At 46.6% G+C, this 17,159-nt stretch overlaps 1 protein-coding gene across 1 annotated transcript in view; it reads left to right on the top strand.

The window, feature by feature from the left end:
• Positions 1-17,159, top strand: part of HAPLN3 (hyaluronan and proteoglycan link protein 3) — a 90,058-nt gene that overhangs the window by 53,756 nt on the left and 19,143 nt on the right. Inside the window, exon 3 of the mRNA XM_077472351.1 lies at positions 8,417-8,788. Within this exon, the coding sequence (XP_077328477.1) occupies positions 8,417-8,788 (372 nt within the window). The remainder of the gene's footprint in view (positions 1-8,416; positions 8,789-17,159) is intronic.

The following is a 17,159-nucleotide window of genomic DNA, read 5'->3' as shown; positions in this document are numbered from 1 at the left end:
CTGAAAAAAGATTTCCACATTTTTCGGTGACTAATGATCTTTTCTATAGAGTCAATAAGGTTAAGGATGAGATTGTGGAACAGCTTCTGGTACCTAAGCCGTACCGGCGTCAGGTGCTTGACATGGCACATAACCATGTTCTTGGGGGACACTTGGGGACTGACAAAACGCGAGAGAGGGTTCTCCAGAGGTTTTTTTGGCCGGCCATATATGATGACATTAAAAAATACTGTGAGTCGTGCCCCACATGTCAGGTTAGTGCCCCAGTGTCACATTTTCGCAGTCCTTTGGTTTCGCTCCCTATTATAGAGGTGCCTTTTGAGCGTATTGCCATGGATTTAGTGGGTCCCATTGTAAAGTCAGCTAGAGGACACCAGTATATTTTGGTAGTCCTGGATTATGCGACCCGCTATCCTGAGGCTGTACCCTTAAGAAACACTGCATCTAAAACAATTGCACGTGAGTTGTTTTATATGTTCTCTAGGACTGGGATCCCCAAAGAAATCCTAACTGACCAAGGTACGCCATTTATGTCGAAAGTAATGAAGGAATTATGCAGACTATTTAAAATCTCACACATCCGTACCTCTGTATACCACCCCCAGACGGACGGATTGGTGGAGAGATTTAATAAAACTTTGAAACATATGTTGAAGAAAGTGGTGGCAAAAGATGGTCGTGACTGGGATCATTTATTACCCTACCTCATGTTTGCTATTAGGGAGGTGCCCCAAGCGTCCACAGGGTTCTCACCATTCGAGTTGGTCTATGGTCATCACCCTAGGGGTCTACTAGACATTGCAAAAGAGACATGGGAGAATGAGTCCACCCCATACAAGAGTGTTATTGAGCATGTAGCACAAATGCAGGACCGTATAGCCACTGTAATGCCCCTGGTAAGGGAACACCTCCAGAGGGCTCAAGAGGCCCAAAGTAGAATTTACAACCGGTCCGCAAGAATCAGGACATTCAACCCAGGCGATAGGGTCCTTATACTAGTCCCCACTGTTGAGAGTAAATTCTTGGCGAAGTGGCAAGGTCCCTATGAAATTGTTGAAAAGGTCAGTGAGGTGAACTACAAGGTGCACCAACCAGGTAGAAGGAAGCCTTTCCAAGTTTATCACATAAACTTGATCAAGCCCTGGAAAGACAGGGAATCCTTGGTGGCGACAAATACTGTTAATAATTTGTCACCACCAATCCCTCCAGTCAAGGTAGGTGATACTCTATCAGTGTCACAGAAACAGGAGGCTCAGGAATTTTTACAGAAAAACAAAAACAAGTTCTCTGACCTCCCAGGGCGTACACACCTCATCCATCATCACATTGAAACTGAGCCTAGAAGCAGAGTAAACCTTAAGCCCTATAGGATACCCGAGGCACGTAGGGAAGCCGTATCTGCCGAGGTAAAACGTATGCTTGCTCTGGGGGTAATTGAGGTGTCACAGAGTGAATGGTCCAGCCCAATTGTGCTAATCCCAAAGCCCAATGGAACTTGGAGGTTCTGTAACGATTTCAGAAAGTTGAATGAGATCTCCAAGTTCGATGCGTATCCTATGCCCAGGGTAGATGAGTTGATTGAGAAGTTGGGTAACGCCAGGTACATAACCACCCTCGATCTCACAAAGGGCTACTGGCAGATTCCACTTTCTGGTGAGGCTAAAGAGAAAACTGCATTCTCCACCCCTGATGGGCTATTCCAGTATGTAGTGATGCCATTCGGGTTACATGGAGCGCCTGCAACTTTCCAGAGGTTGATGGACTTGATTCTGCGACCACATCGTGATTACTCAGCCGCCTACCTCGATGATGTGGTCATTTTTAGCCCTGATTGGGAAAGTCACCTCTGTAAGGTACAGGCCGTGTTGGATGCCATAAGTGATGCGGGGTTGACCATAAATGCCGAGAAGTGTGCTCTAGCCCTAGAAGAGGCCAAATATCTAGGCTACATTATTGGGAGAGGGTTGATTAAGCCACAGCTAAATAAAATTGAGGCAATACAGAATTGGCCTAGACCCCTGACAAAGAAACAGGTTAGAGCTTTCCTGGGTATTACGGGGTATTACCGTAGATTTGTGCCGAACTTTGCCTCAGTTGCTGCTCCACTAACTGACTTGACAAAGGGCGGAAAGACAGCAATGGTCACGTGGACCCCAGAGGCCGAGAAGGCTTTCCAAAGCCTTAAGTCTGCCTTGTGCCAACCACCTGTCTTAGTTACCCCCGATTTCAGGCGAGAATTTCTGGTCCAGACAGATGCCTCTAACACAGGCTTAGGTGCAGTACTCTCACAAGTAGTGAATGGTGAGGAGCATCCAGTGACGTACTTGAGTAGAAAACTAACCCCGGCCGAGAAAAATTATGCCATTGTGGAGCGAGAATGTTTGGCAGTGAAGTGGGCCCTAGAATCGTTAAAGTATTACTTGCTAGGCAGGAAATTCAAGTTGGTGACAGACCATGCCCCCCTAACATGGATGAAGTTAAACAAGGAGAGAAATGCAAGAGTGACTAGATGGTTTCTCTCCCTACAAAACTTTAATTTCACTGTGGAACACAGGCCAGGGAAATTACAGGCAAATGCTGACGCATTGTCAAGGGTAAGTTGTCTGTGGGGACAAAAGGCTCAGCCCTCCGGTCTGAAAAAGAGGGGGGGGATATGTAGACATGTCACTGGAGAAGTGATCGAGGGGGTGTACATCTCACCTAGGTTGCTACACAGTGTGAGATGGTAAATCCAGGATGGATCAGTTTCTCAGCAGCGATATGCTGCTGAGTTGTTATTTAATTTTGCCGGGCCTGGGTTTATATGGAATGGCAGGTAGGTTTGGTAGAGGGACCTGTCATTCCACATCCCCCGATCCAGTTCTGGGTTTGGGATCAGGTGAGCTTTGATCCTAATTAGCCTGGGAAGCTAAAGGCTCTGCAGGGTCTGCAGGTGATTGCTCTCAGCCAGGGAAACGAACAGTCTGTGTGTTTGAGGAAGCTGCAAGCACAGCCACTGCTGGAGCTAAAACTCACCCTGCGATATCCAGGTGAAAGACGCTGTGTTTGTAAGTGTCAGATAGGTGAGCAGAACCTGTTAGTAAGCGCCCAGCTGGGCTAGGACTTTTATTTTTGTTGTACTTAGAAAGCACGGTGTTGCTGTATATTTTGTTTGCTGGACTGTTTGTACCACGAATAAACGCCAAGATCTGCTTTATAAATTCCAAGTCTGCTGTGAACTGTGTCCAAACACACCCTACCCCGGGAAGATCCCTTACAATATATATATATATATATATATATATATATATATATATATATATATATATATATACACACACACACACTATATTACCAAAAGTATTGGGACACCTGCATTTACGTGCACATGAACTTTAATGGCATCCTAATCTCAGTACAAGGCAGGGGCGGACTGACAACTCATGGGGCCCCTGGGCAATAGGAGATTATGGGGCCCGCAGGCAATCAGAGATCATGGGGCCACACAGTATACACACACACACAGGGCTGGTGCAAGGATTTTTGACACCCTAGGCGAAACCTCATTTTGCCGCCCCCCCCGGCTCCACCCCTGACTCCACCCCCTTTCCCCTGCTCATGCATACCCCACCTTTTTTAATGAAGCGCCCATCAATGCAGCTTCACCAACGCCCTTCAATGAATGTTTACTTGCTTCCATTCATTCGGGAGTCAGGCTGCACCTCTGACACTATGTGCGAAGGTGGCTGCAGAGAGAAGAGAGTAGGAACACCAATGGCCCGGCGCCCCCAGGCAGAAGTGCGCCCTAGGCGGCTGCCTAGTTTGCCTAGTGGTAGCACCGGCCCTGCACACACACACACACACAGTATACAATCACACAGTATACACAAACACACACACATAGTATACAATCACACAGTATACACAAACACACACACATAGTATACAATCACACAGTATACACAGACGTGTTTCTTTTGGCTGAGAAGGTACTGGAGAGGTGAGGCAGCTATAATCTCGGGATTTTTAGACTAAAGGGATGTCGGAAGGGACATTTCAGAGACAGATATAAAAAAAAACACAGATTTTTACATACTGTCCCTGTTTTTACTGAGGCTGCCAACCCTGATGGGGCCCCCTAGTGGCCCAGGCCTTCGGGCAGTGCCCCGAGTGGCCCAATGGTCAGTCCGCCCCTGGTACAGGGGGTTCAATATTAAGTTGGCCCACCCTCACCCTTTGCAGCTGTAAGGCCTTATGCACACTGCTGCTGGTAAACGGACATTCAGAGGCAGTTGGATCCTTTTTTCAGCTGCCCCCTGAACTCATCCAATGTTATCTTATATGTACATGTACACAGGTTCATTTAATGTCATTTTTAGGCAGTTGAGTTTAGAAGCCTTTTTTGGAAAGCAAAAAATTAGTTCAGACGTTGAGTTTAGAGGCATTTCAAGCGCCAAACGCTTCTAAACGCGGTAACTCATGTTTAACCGCATTTTGTTTATAGGCGTTTTTCATTTTTGGCCATTTAAAAAAAAAAAAATGCTTCTAAACGCAAACGTGGCTAAACGCGGCCAAAACTGATGTTTTAAACATGGGTTACTATCTGTCAAGTTAAATCGTTCAGGAGAGGTTGTAAAAACATCCCGTATACATGAAGTCTAACAGCTTCCACTCTTCATGTACATTTGTTCTATTATCCTTAGGCCCCCTTCACACAGGCAATCCGATCAGGTCCTCTGTCAGTATTTCAGGCTGAGATTAATAGAAGGGACCTTTCTTTAGGAATATAAACTTGAATACATTTTTTTTAAACCAGATTTTAGTGTCACTTTAACCTAAGAAGTGCAGGAGCAACCTCACTACAAGGGATTATCTGCTTTCCCTAGAGATAGGATTTAAATGCTTTAAAGCTGAACTTCACTCTCTGAATCAACAATTTTCAGTCCTTATGTTGCTAGCTTCAGTAAATAGATAGGAACGTACACTATATTACCAAAAGTATTGGGACACCTGCCTTTACACGCACATGAACTTTAATGACACCCAGCCTTAGTCCATAGGGTTCAATATTGAGTTGGCCCACCCTTTGCAGCTATAATAGCTTCAGCTCTTCTGGGAAGGCTGTCCACAAGGTTTGGGAGGGTGTCTATTGGAATGTTTGGCCATTCTTCCAGTGGCGCATTTGTGAGGTCAAGCATATGGACGAGAAGGCCTGGCTCACAGTCTCCACTCTAATTCAACCCAAAGGTGTTCAATTGGGCTGAGGTCAGGACTCTCTGCAGGCCAGTCACGTTCCTCCACCCCAAACTCACTCATCAATGTCTTCATGGACCTTGCTTTCTGCACTGGTGTGTAGTCATGTTGGAACAGGAAGGGGCCATCCCCAAACTTGGGAGCATGAAATCATCCAAAATGTCTTGTTATGCTGATGCTATAACACAGGGGTCCTTAAACTTTTTTACACAGGAGGCCAGTTCACAGTTACTCAGACTGTTGGGGGGCCAGATTATAGTTTGAAAAAAACATGAACAAATTCCTATGCACACATCTTATTTGCAGTGCAAAAAAACAGGAAAAACAATACAATATTTAAAATGAAGAACAATTTTAATCAACATAAACTTATTAGTAGTTCTCTGTTCCACCTGGTAGATGCAAACAGACACATTATTCCACTCTAGATATAAGATCAATAGGGCTATCGCAGCCATCAGGCAGATCCCTGTAATAGCCCATCACACCCATGGCCTGTGAAGGTTCGGATGCCTATATCTGAGACACAGATTACATCTGATATTGACCTGATCCATGCTTTGGAGGACAAATATTGCATATCTCCTTCAGAATCACTGTGACTATATACCACAGTCAAAACTTTTGGCCATTGCCTCCCTGCAGTGGGACTATCTTGTCCTATGTGGATCAGTGGCTGTCGCCATCTTCCTGGTCTGATGCCTGTGCACGACTCTGACAGACATATCTCTCCTTTCCGAGTTATGATCTCTCTCTGTATGGGTGAAGCACTATCACCTGGGATGGAAGCTACAGATTTGGAATTCATAAGCCATCCACCCCTGAAGAAGATCTGCATTTCGAAACGCGTCGGACGCTCTGTCTGACAGTGTTGGGGCTTTACGTTCAGTTGTTTCCATTTCTGCTCCCAGTATATGTGTTTGTTGTTTTTATCTCCATTTTGATGTCATTGATTAATATCAATGTTTAATTAATATGTATACTTTTCCAAAATACTGTTTGTGGTCCGTTTAACCGGTTCCCGACCAGCACACGCCGATGTACGTCGGCAGAATGGCACGGGCAGGCAAATGGGCGTACCTGTACGTCCCTTTAAATTTGCCGCCCTGCCATCGTGAGCGCGCCGCCGACGGCGCGATTGCGTGCTGGTCGGGACCCCTGTGAGTCCGGTCGCGGGTCCCACGGACTCGATCGCCGCGGGCATACCCGCGATCGTCTCATGGCGCGGCTGAACGAGGAAATGCCGTTGTGAACAGCATCTCCCCGTTCTGCCTAGCAACTAGTGATGCTGATCTCTGCTCCATGTAATTGGAGCAGAGATCAGTGTTCACTAAATTAAAGCCCAGCCCCCAACAGTTAGTAACACACCCCTAGGAACACTTAACCCCTACACTGCCACCCACTGGTTAACCCCTTCACTGCCATCCACTGGTTAACCCCTTCACTGCCAGTGTTATTTACACAGGAATCACTGCATTTATATAGCAGTGATTGTTGTATTAATGCCAATGGTCCCAAAAATGTTTTAAAAATGTCCAATGTGTCCGCCATAATGTCGCATTGATATTAATAAAAATGCTAGAAAACTATCCCCTATTTTGTAAACACTATAATTTTTGCGCAAACCGATCAATAATCTTTAATTGCGATTTTTTTTTACCAAAAATATGTAGAAGAATACGTATAGGCCTAAACTGAGGGAAAAAATGTTTTTTTTATATATTTTTGGAGATATTTATTATTGCAAAAAGTAAAAAATATTTAATTTTTTTCAAAATTGTCGCTCTATTTTTGTTTATAGCGCAAAAAATAAAAATTTCAGGGGTGATCAAATACCACCAAAATAAAGCTCTATTTGTGGGAAAAAAAGGACGTCAATTTTGTTTGGGAGCCACGTCGCACGACCACGCAATTGTCAGTTAAAGCGACGCAGTGTCGAATCGCAAAAAGTGGTCTGGTCTTTGACCAGCAAAATGGTCCGGGGCTGAAGTGGTTAAAGTCCCAATTTGAGGAACCTGCTTTTATTCTATGCATAAGGGATGTGGTCCACAGTCAGTAAAGTAATTTGCTGAGGCAAATCTCTTTCATAATCTTATTAGTATTTCACAGAATCCCCTCATCATAGAACCCCCTCCTCATCACAGACCCCTCTATCACAGATCTCCTCTCCATCACAGACTTCTCTACATCATAGAGCCCCCCCCATCATAAACCCCTCTCCATTACAGAGCCCTCCATCACAAATTGCCCCATAACAGATCTCCCCATCACAAAGCCCCGATAACAGATCCCCCATAACAGATACCCCATCACAAAGCCCACTATAACAGATCCCCCCTATCACAAAGCCCCCATCACAGATCTCCCCCATAACAGATCCTCCCATCACAAAGCACACCATAACCGATGTCCCCTATCATAGATCCCCCATCACAGATCCCCCCATAACAGATCCCCCCATCACAAAGACCCATCACAGATCTCCCCCATAACAGATCCTCCCATCACAAAGCCCACCATAACCAATGTCCCCTATCATAGATCCCCCATCACAGATCCCCCCCATAACAGATCCTCCCATCACAAAGCCCACCATAACTGATGTCCCCTATCATAGACCCCCCATCACAGATCCCCCCATAACAGATCTCCCCCATCACAAAGCCCCCATACCAGATCCCCCATCACAGATCCCCCCCATAACAGATCCCCCATCACAAAACCCACTATAACAGATCCCCCCTATCACACAGCCCCCATCACAGATCTCCCCCATAACAGATCCTCCCATCACAAAGCCCACCATAACCGATGTCCCCTATCATAGATCCCCCATCACAGACCCCCCCCATAACAGATCCCCCCATCACAAAGCCCCCATCACAGAGCCCTCCAGTGGTATTACACTGCAGCACTCCCCCTCCCCTCTGCTATCGTAATCACACAAGATGCGAAGCATGACAGGTCCAGACAAAGGGCGGGACTTTTCAAGTGAAAGGCAGGTGATTGGTTACTAGTCAGCGGGGTGGCCCTAGCAAATAATCACCCACTCCTTAACTCAAAAGGTCATGGGAAGTTCCTGTGCTGCCCCTATTTGTACGTATAACACTCTACTGAGATGCTTTCATGAATAAAAATATGTTATTATTGCTGTGAGTTATGAACATATTTATTTCCGTTTCAGTGGCTCGCTTCAATGGTGTGAAGCTTGTGGTTACTACACCAGAAGATGCGCTCTTTGGTTATCGCGGAGGTAACATTACTCTTCCTTGCTCGTTCCACTATGAACCCAAATTATCGCCTCCAAGAACATTTCGTGTGAAGTGGTCCAAGCTCCACAAAGACAACACAAAGGAGAAGGACGTGCTGGTGGCCATTGGACTGAGACATCGGAGCTTCGGAGAGTACAAAGGTCGGGTCCACATGCTCCAGAGCGCCCCACGTGAGGTTTCTCTCGTCATTACTGATCTGCGCCTGGAGGATCATGGGAAGTACAAGTGTGAGATCATTGATGGGCTGGAAGATGAAAGCAGCATCGTAGAACTGGAATTAAGAGGTGAGGAACCAGGGCTAAAGTTTGAATTCCTTCCCTACTCCCCACCTTGGCTGAGGTCACTTTCCACCATCGGTGCCCTCTACTGTTTGATTTCCTTTTGTAATTCAATTGCACTTTAAATGAAACCAGATGGGTTTGAAATGTTGGATATGACCTCCAGTTCACACATTGCCCTCCTCATTTGATCAAACCCTCTTATCCAGGGGCGGACTGACCATTCGGGCACTCGGGCACTGCCCGAGGGCTCCATGCCACTAAGGGGCCACATCAGGGTTGCCAGCCTCAATAAAACCAGGGACAGTATGTAAAAATCTGTGTTTTTTTTCTATTGCCTGGGGGCCCCATAATCTCCTATTGCCCGGGGGCCCCATAATCTTCTCCTATTGCCCGGGGGCCCCATAATCTCCTATTGCCCAGGGGCCCCATGAGTTGTCAGTCCGCCCCTGCTCTTATCAATCTGAACTCTTGAATTTCTACCACACCTGGTCCTTTCTTCTTACCCACCCCTCCGCCTCCCCATTGATTCTCCTTTTCTTTTTCTCTGCTAATCCCCTTTCATTTTTCTCTCTCCTGCTCTATTTTTAATCCCTCTCCTCCTTACACCCCTCCTTTTTTTTTAATCACCTTCCCCATTTTCGTGTCCCACCCTCTCCTTCTCCCCAAGACCTCCCTATCATTGCTTACCTTAAAGCGAAGTGGAACTTCCGCTCATCGGATTCCTCCCCCCTCTAGTGCCACAATTGGCACCTTTCACTGGGGAGGGGGGTGCAGATACCTGTATAATCCAGGTACCTGCACCCACTTCCAGAAGTAGCTATCTACAGATGTTTGTCCATACCCTCCCGTTGTGTTCTGGGAAACACACAGTTCTCAGAACACAACGGGGACCAGTGAAGACGCGAGTAGGGAACCGGTCAGTGAAGCCGCAAAGCTTCACTTCCTGATTCCCTGACCGAGGATGGTGGCGGGGGCAGTCGAGAGACGAGCGATCGCTCGTCATCTGCTGCTGACATCGCAGGCACCCTGGACAGGTAAATGTCCATTTATAAAAATTTTTAAAAATTTTTAAGACTTAATAATTTTTTTTTTAAGGTGGCCCTATTCTTTAACTTTATCTGCAGTTAAGGCCTTATGAACACAGGACGTTTAAAAAACACCAGTGCTGCTGCCAAGAAAAAGCAGCGTTAAAAACGCATTTTTGAATAGCGTTTATGGGCGTTTTTTTAGCTTTTGCGTTATTTGGCTTTTTTTTCAGTAAAAACGCTCCCTATAATGTAAAAAAGTGCCTAAAAAACACCAAAACACAGCTAATGTTTGTTATTTTAAACAAAAAAGAACCAAACCTTGCGGTGTAGAAAATGCACAGGAGTCACTGCGAATCCCACACTGTGAACCAGAACTCAATAAAATTGCACCATAAACGCATAAAAAATGCATGCGCATGCATTTTTGGTGCATTTTCCTGCATGACAACAGACTTCCTAGCGCCGTTAAAGTGACACTAAAGGTTCGGGTTGTTTTTTTTTTAAATAGCAAACATGTCATACTTATCTCCACTGTGCAGCTCATTTTGCACAAAGTGGGAATGATCCTCATCTTCTGGGGTCCCTTGGTTGCTCTCTTGGCTCCTCCCCGCATCAGATATCCCCCTTGCAGTTGCGCTCCCGAGTCCAGGATTTGGCTTTCATAGATACCGAATGACCCGCCCCCCCTGGCGGCCACGTCATTTGATTCGATTGACAGCAGCAGGAGCCAATGGCTGCGCTGCTATCAATCTATCCAATCAAGAATCGAGAACCCCGGGCAGAGAGAGAGAGCACCTCTCTGAGGGGCAAGCTTAAGGGTTCAGCTAAGTAAAACGGGAGGGGCTGGGGCGGCCACGGACAAGTGTTTTTTCACCTTAATGCATAGGATGCATTAAAGGGATTGTAAAGTAAAACATTAAAAAAAATAAAAAATAACAAACATGTTATACTTACCTCCACTGTGCAGCTCGTTTTGCACAGAGTGGCCCCGAACCTGCTCTTCTGGGGTCCCTTGGTGGCTGTCTCTGCTTCTTCCCACAAGTACTTCTCACGTTCATGTGAGCTCCCTCGGAAGGTGAGAAGCACCTGCGGGCGCGCTCCCGTGATACAGCCTGTGGCTATAGCTGCTCGCTGTATGACGCGGCCCCACCCCCCGGCGCTCCGCGTCATTGGATGTGATTGACAGTAGTGCGAGCCAATGGCTGCGCTGCTTTCAATCCATCCACTCTAGCCAATCAGCGGCCAGGCTGAGCAGCAAAGAGGACGGCAGGGGTGAGCGCGGGATATTCGAGGGGTCCGGTTAAGTAAAACGGGGGGACTGGGGGCGCCGGTAGTGTGAGATTTACCTTTACAACCCCTTTGAGGTGAAAAAACACAAACCTTTAGTGTCTCTTTAACACAACCAAAAAACACAAAATGCATCGAAAACTCATCAAAAATGAAAAAAAGATGAAGAAAAAACATGCCAGAATAAAGGGCCTCAAAAAGGCATCAGCCACACATGTGTAGATGTGACCCTAGCCGAACTCGCAGTAACGCTGAGCTGCGAAATTGTGTGGACTGCACATGAGCGGTTGAGGAAGGAGGTCGGGGGCTCTGTTGTGGGTTTTCCGGGACCAGGCATCTGGCGCTGGGTGCGTCCGCCCACCTGCAGGATGAATTGGGGAGGACAATGGTGTTTGTTTAGGGAATGGAGCACGGCATTTTCATATATTGGGGACACTGTGCCTATGCACTATGCATTTTTAAGTAATGTGTTTACAGGAGAACTTACCCTTTAATAAGTAAACTTGCACAATTATCATGGCTAGACTGAATATTCTGCTTTCCCATGAAGGTCCATCAAAACCTCTTCTGATTACTAAATAATAATCGCTGTCTGTTGCCATGGAGCCGATGTCAACCTTTTGTATAGTTTTCTCCACCGGCAAGGTTGTCAGGATGCAGAAATAGATTGCCAGACCTTTCCCCTCCCCTTTGTTCTGGTTACAATGACCTGTGTTTTGTTAATGAGTTTTTAGACTGGTGCCAGGTACTAAGTTGCCGGTTATCCAGAGATTTTACAGACAGCAAATTGAAGCCTGAGCACCAGTTCTACAAGGATAAAGTGCTGCACACTTGGTGGTCTATTTATTAGACATGTGCATTCGTTTTCGTCCGAATGCATTTTCGTCCGAATTTCAGCTATTTTCGTTTTCGTTTTGACAAACGATAACGAAAGCACAAAATCCGAAAAACGAAAGATCCGACATAAATAAATGCTTTATTTTCGTTTTCATTGTTACAACAGTTCGATATAGAATAGGAGATTCGACATGACTCTGACGATAACAATCTGTCTATAGAACCTGTGGTCGAATGTGCTTAACCTTACCTCTATTAGTCCAAGATTATATAGAGAAAATATTCGACAGAATAAAAAGATTTGACAGAGAGAAAAGATTCTGCAAGTTACTGTCCTAAAAAGTGTTTGGGGACCCGGGTCCTGCCCCAGGGGACATGTATCAATGCAAAAAAAAGTTTTAAAAACGGCCGTTTTTTCGGGAGCAGTGATTTTAATAATGATTAAAGTGAAACAATAAAAGTGTAATATTCCTTTAAATTTCGTAGGGGGGGGGTTGTCTATAGTATGCCTGTGAAGGGGCGCATGTTTCCCGTGCTTAGAATTGTCCCTGCACAAAGTGTCATTTATGCAGGAAAAAAAGTCCTTTAAAATCACTCGCAGCTATTATGAATTGTCGGCTCCCGTAATACAGAGAACACTCATTGAAAGTCATTGATAAAAAAATAAATAAATAAATAAATAAAAAAGCGTGGGGGTCCCCCAAATTCAATTTCCAGGCCCTTCAGGTCTGGTATGGATATTAAGGGGAACCCTGCCTCAAATTTAAGAAAAAATTTGACGTGGGGTTCCCCCTAAATATCCATAACCAGACCCTTCAGGTCTGGTCTGGATATTAAGGGGAACCCCGCATCAAATTTAAAAAAAATTTGACATGGGGTTCCCCCTAAAAATCCATACCAGACCCTTTATCCGAGCACGCAACCTGGCAGGCCGCAGGAAAAGAGGGGGGGACGAGAGAGCGGCCCCCCCTCCCTCCTGAACCGTACCAGGCCACATGCCCTCAACATTGGGAGGATGCTTTGGGGGTCCGTGACCCCTCAAAGCACCTTGTCCCCATGTTGATGAGGACAAGGGCCTCATCCCCACAACCCTGGCTGGTGGTTGTGGAGGTCTGCGGGCGGGGGGCTTATCAGAATCTGGAAGCCCCATTTAACAAGGGGACCCCCAGATCCCGGCCCCCCCCCTGTTTGAAATGGTAAGGGGGTACAAAAGTACCCCTACCATTTCACAAAGAAAGTGTAAAAAATGGTTAAATAAAACAAACACACTTTTGAAAAATTCCTTTATTAAAAATAAAAAAAAGATTCCAGCGGCGGTAATCCACTCTTGCTATCCAGCGACGGACGATCAGCTCTCCATCGATGTCTAATGTCATCCAGCGCAGCGCAGCATCCTTCTTCTGTCTCCGTGGAGGAGACACTACAGACATTCCGGCGGCTTGACGTTTCTTATATAGGGTGGGCGGGGCCACCCGTCACCTGACCCCGCCCCCCTCTGACGCAAGGGGAAACCCGGGGTTCCCTGTGACGTAGGGGTGACCCGCACCCCTCTGATGTAACACAGGCAGGTTTCCGTTACATCAGAGGGGGGCGGGGTCACCCATACGTCACGGGGAACCCCGGGTTTCCCCTTGCGTCAGAGGGGGGCGGGGTCAGGTGACGGGTGGCCCCGCCCTCCGTATATAAGAAACGTCAGCGCCGGAATGCCTCCAGTGTCTCCGTGGAGGAGACAGAAGAAGGATGCTGCGCTGCGCTGGATGACATTAGACATCGATGGAGAGCTGACCGTCCGTCGCTGGATAGCAAGAGTGGATCACCGCCGCTGGAATCTTTTTTTTATTTTTAATAAAGGAATTTTTAAAAAGTGTGTTTGTTTTATTTAAACATTTTTTACACTTTCTTTGTGAAATGGTAGGGGTACTTTTGTACCCCCTTACCATTTCAAACAGGGGGGGGGCCGGGATCTGGGGGTCCCCTTGTTAAAGGGGGCTTCCAGATTCTGATAAGCCCCCCGCCCGCAGACCTCCACAACCACCGGCCAGGGTTGTGGGGATGAGGCCCTTGTCCTCATCAACATGGGGACAAGGTGCTTTGAGGGGTCACGGACCCCCAAAGCATCCTCCCAATGTTGAGGGCATGTGGCCTGGTACGGTTCAGGAGGGAGGGGGGGCCGCTCTCTCGTCCCCCCCTCTTTTCCTGCAGCCTGCCAGGTTGCGTGCTCGGATAAAGGGTCTGGTATGGATTTTTAGGGGGAACCCCACGTCAATTTTTTTTTTAATTTGACGCGGGGTTCCCCTTAATATCCAGACCAGACCAGACCAGAATAAATAAATGCTTTATTTTCGTTTTCATTGTTACAACAGTTCGATATAGAATAGGAGATTCGACATGACTCTGACGATAACAATCTGTCTATAGAACCTGTGGTCGAATGTGCTTAACCTTACCTCTATTAGTCCAAGATTATATAGAGAAAATATTCGACAGAATAAAAAGATTTGACAGAGAGAAAAGATTCTGCAAGTTACTGTCCTAAAAAGTGTTTGGGGACCCGGGTCCTGCCCCAGGGGACATGTATCAATGCAAAAAAAAGTTTTAAAAACGGCCGTTTTTTCGGGAGCAGTGATTTTAATAATGATTAAAGTGAAACAATAAAAGTGTAATATTCCTTTAAATTTCGTAGGGGGGGGGTTGTCTATAGTATGCCTGTGAAGGGGCGCATGTTTCCCGTGCTTAGAATTGTCCCTGCACAAAGTGTCATTTATGCAGGAAAAAAAGTCCTTTAAAATCACTCGCAGCTATTATGAATTGTCGGCTCCCGTAATACAGAGAACACTCATTGAAAGTCATTGATAAAAAAATAAATAAATAAATAAATAAAAAAGCGTGGGGGTCCCCCAAATTCAATTTCCAGGCCCTTCAGGTCTGGTATGGATATTAAGGGGAACCCTGCCTCAAATTTAAGAAAAAATTTGACGTGGGGTTCCCCCTAAATATCCATAACCAGACCCTTCAGGTCTGGTCTGGATATTAAGGGGAACCCCGCATCAAATTTAAAAAAAATTTGACATGGGGTTCCCCCTAAAAATCCATACCAGACCCTTTATCCGAGCACGCAACCTGGCAGGCCGCAGGAAAAGAGGGGGGGACGAGAGAGCGGCCCCCCCTCCCTCCTGAACCGTACCAGGCCACATGCCCTCAACATTGGGAGGATGCTTTGGGGGTCCGTGACCCCTCAAAGCACCTTGTCCCCATGTTGATGAGGACAAGGGCCTCATCCCCACAACCCTGGCTGGTGGTTGTGGAGGTCTGCGGGCGGGGGGCTTATCAGAATCTGGAAGCCCCATTTAACAAGGGGACCCCCAGATCCCGGCCCCCCCCCTGTTTGAAATGGTAAGGGGGTACAAAAGTACCCCTACCATTTCACAAAGAAAGTGTAAAAAATGGTTAAATAAAACAAACACACTTTTGAAAAATTCCTTTATTAAAAATAAAAAAAAGATTCCAGCGGCGGTAATCCACTCTTGCTATCCAGCGACGGACGATCAGCTCTCCATCGATGTCTAATGTCATCCAGCGCAGCGCAGCATCCTTCTTCTGTCTCCGTGGAGGAGACACTACAGACATTCCGGCGGCTTGACGTTTCTTATATAGGGTGGGCGGGGCCACCCGTCACCTGACCCCGCCCCCCTCTGACGCAAGGGGAAACCCGGGGTTCCCTGTGACGTAGGGGTGACCCGCACCCCTCTGATGTAACACAGGCAGGTTTCCGTTACATCAGAGGGGGGCGGGGTCACCCATACGTCACGGGGAACCCCGGGTTTCCCCTTGCGTCAGAGGGGGGCGGGGTCAGGTGACGGGTGGCCCCGCCCTCCGTATATAAGAAACGTCAGCGCCGGAATGCCTCCAGTGTCTCCGTGGAGGAGACAGAAGAAGGATGCTGCGCTGCGCTGGATGACATTAGACATCGATGGAGAGCTGACCGTCCGTCGCTGGATAGCAAGAGTGGATCACCGCCGCTGGAATCTTTTTTTTATTTTTAATAAAGGAATTTTTAAAAAGTGTGTTTGTTTTATTTAAACATTTTTTACACTTTCTTTGTGAAATGGTAGGGGTACTTTTGTACCCCCTTACCATTTCAAACAGGGGGGGGGCCGGGATCTGGGGGTCCCCTTGTTAAAGGGGGCTTCCAGATTCTGATAAGCCCCCCGCCCGCAGACCTCCACAACCACCGGCCAGGGTTGTGGGGATGAGGCCCTTGTCCTCATCAACATGGGGACAAGGTGCTTTGAGGGGTCACGGACCCCCAAAGCATCCTCCCAATGTTGAGGGCATGTGGCCTGGTACGGTTCAGGAGGGAGGGGGGGCCGCTCTCTCGTCCCCCCCTCTTTTCCTGCAGCCTGCCAGGTTGCGTGCTCGGATAAAGGGTCTGGTATGGATTTTTAGGGGGAACCCCACGTCAATTTTTTTTTTAATTTGACGCGGGGTTCCCCTTAATATCCAGACCAGACCTGAAGGGTCTGGTTATGGATATTTAGGGGGAACCCCACGTCAAATTTTTTCTTAAATTTGAGGCAGGGTTCTCCTTAATATCCATACCAGACCTGAAGGGCCTGGTAATTGAATTTGGGGGACCCCCACGCTTTTTTTTTTTATTTATTTATTTATTTATTTTTTTATCAATGACTTTCAATGAGTGTTCTCTGTATTACGGAGCCGACAATTCATTATAGCTGCGAGTGATTTTAAAGGACTTTTTTTCCTGCATAAATGACACTTTGTGCAGGGACAATTCTAAGCACGGGAAACATGCGCCCCTTCACAGGCATACTATAGACAACCCCCCCCTACGAAATTTAAAGGAATATTACACTTTTATTGATTCACTTTAATCATTATTAAAATCACTGCTCCCGAAAAAACGGCCGTTTTTAAAACTTTTTTTTGCATTGATACATGTCCCCTGGGGCAGGACCCGGGTCCCCAAACACTTTTTAGGACAGTAACTTGCAAATTAGCCTTTAAAATTAGCACTTTAGATTTTGAACGTTGGAGTCCCATAGACTTTAATAGGGTTCTAAAGTATGCTATATAGTTAGCTCCGTCGAATCTTCTTTATACATTCGACAGACACCATAAGCCTTCCAAGACAGATTCGACCGTAATTCATGTGGATTTTCGGACGAATGCAATTTTTGAACGAAAAACGAAATAAATAAAAA

The sequence above is a fragment of the Lithobates pipiens genome, unplaced genomic scaffold, assembly GCF_037356315.1.
Source record: "Lithobates pipiens isolate NorthernLeopardFrog02 unplaced genomic scaffold, aLitPip1_a1.2 Scaffold_8, whole genome shotgun sequence".
In the NCBI taxonomy this organism is placed as follows: domain Eukaryota; kingdom Metazoa; phylum Chordata; class Amphibia; order Anura; family Ranidae; genus Lithobates; species Lithobates pipiens.
This window is presented reverse-complemented; position numbering and strand designations above follow the sequence as displayed.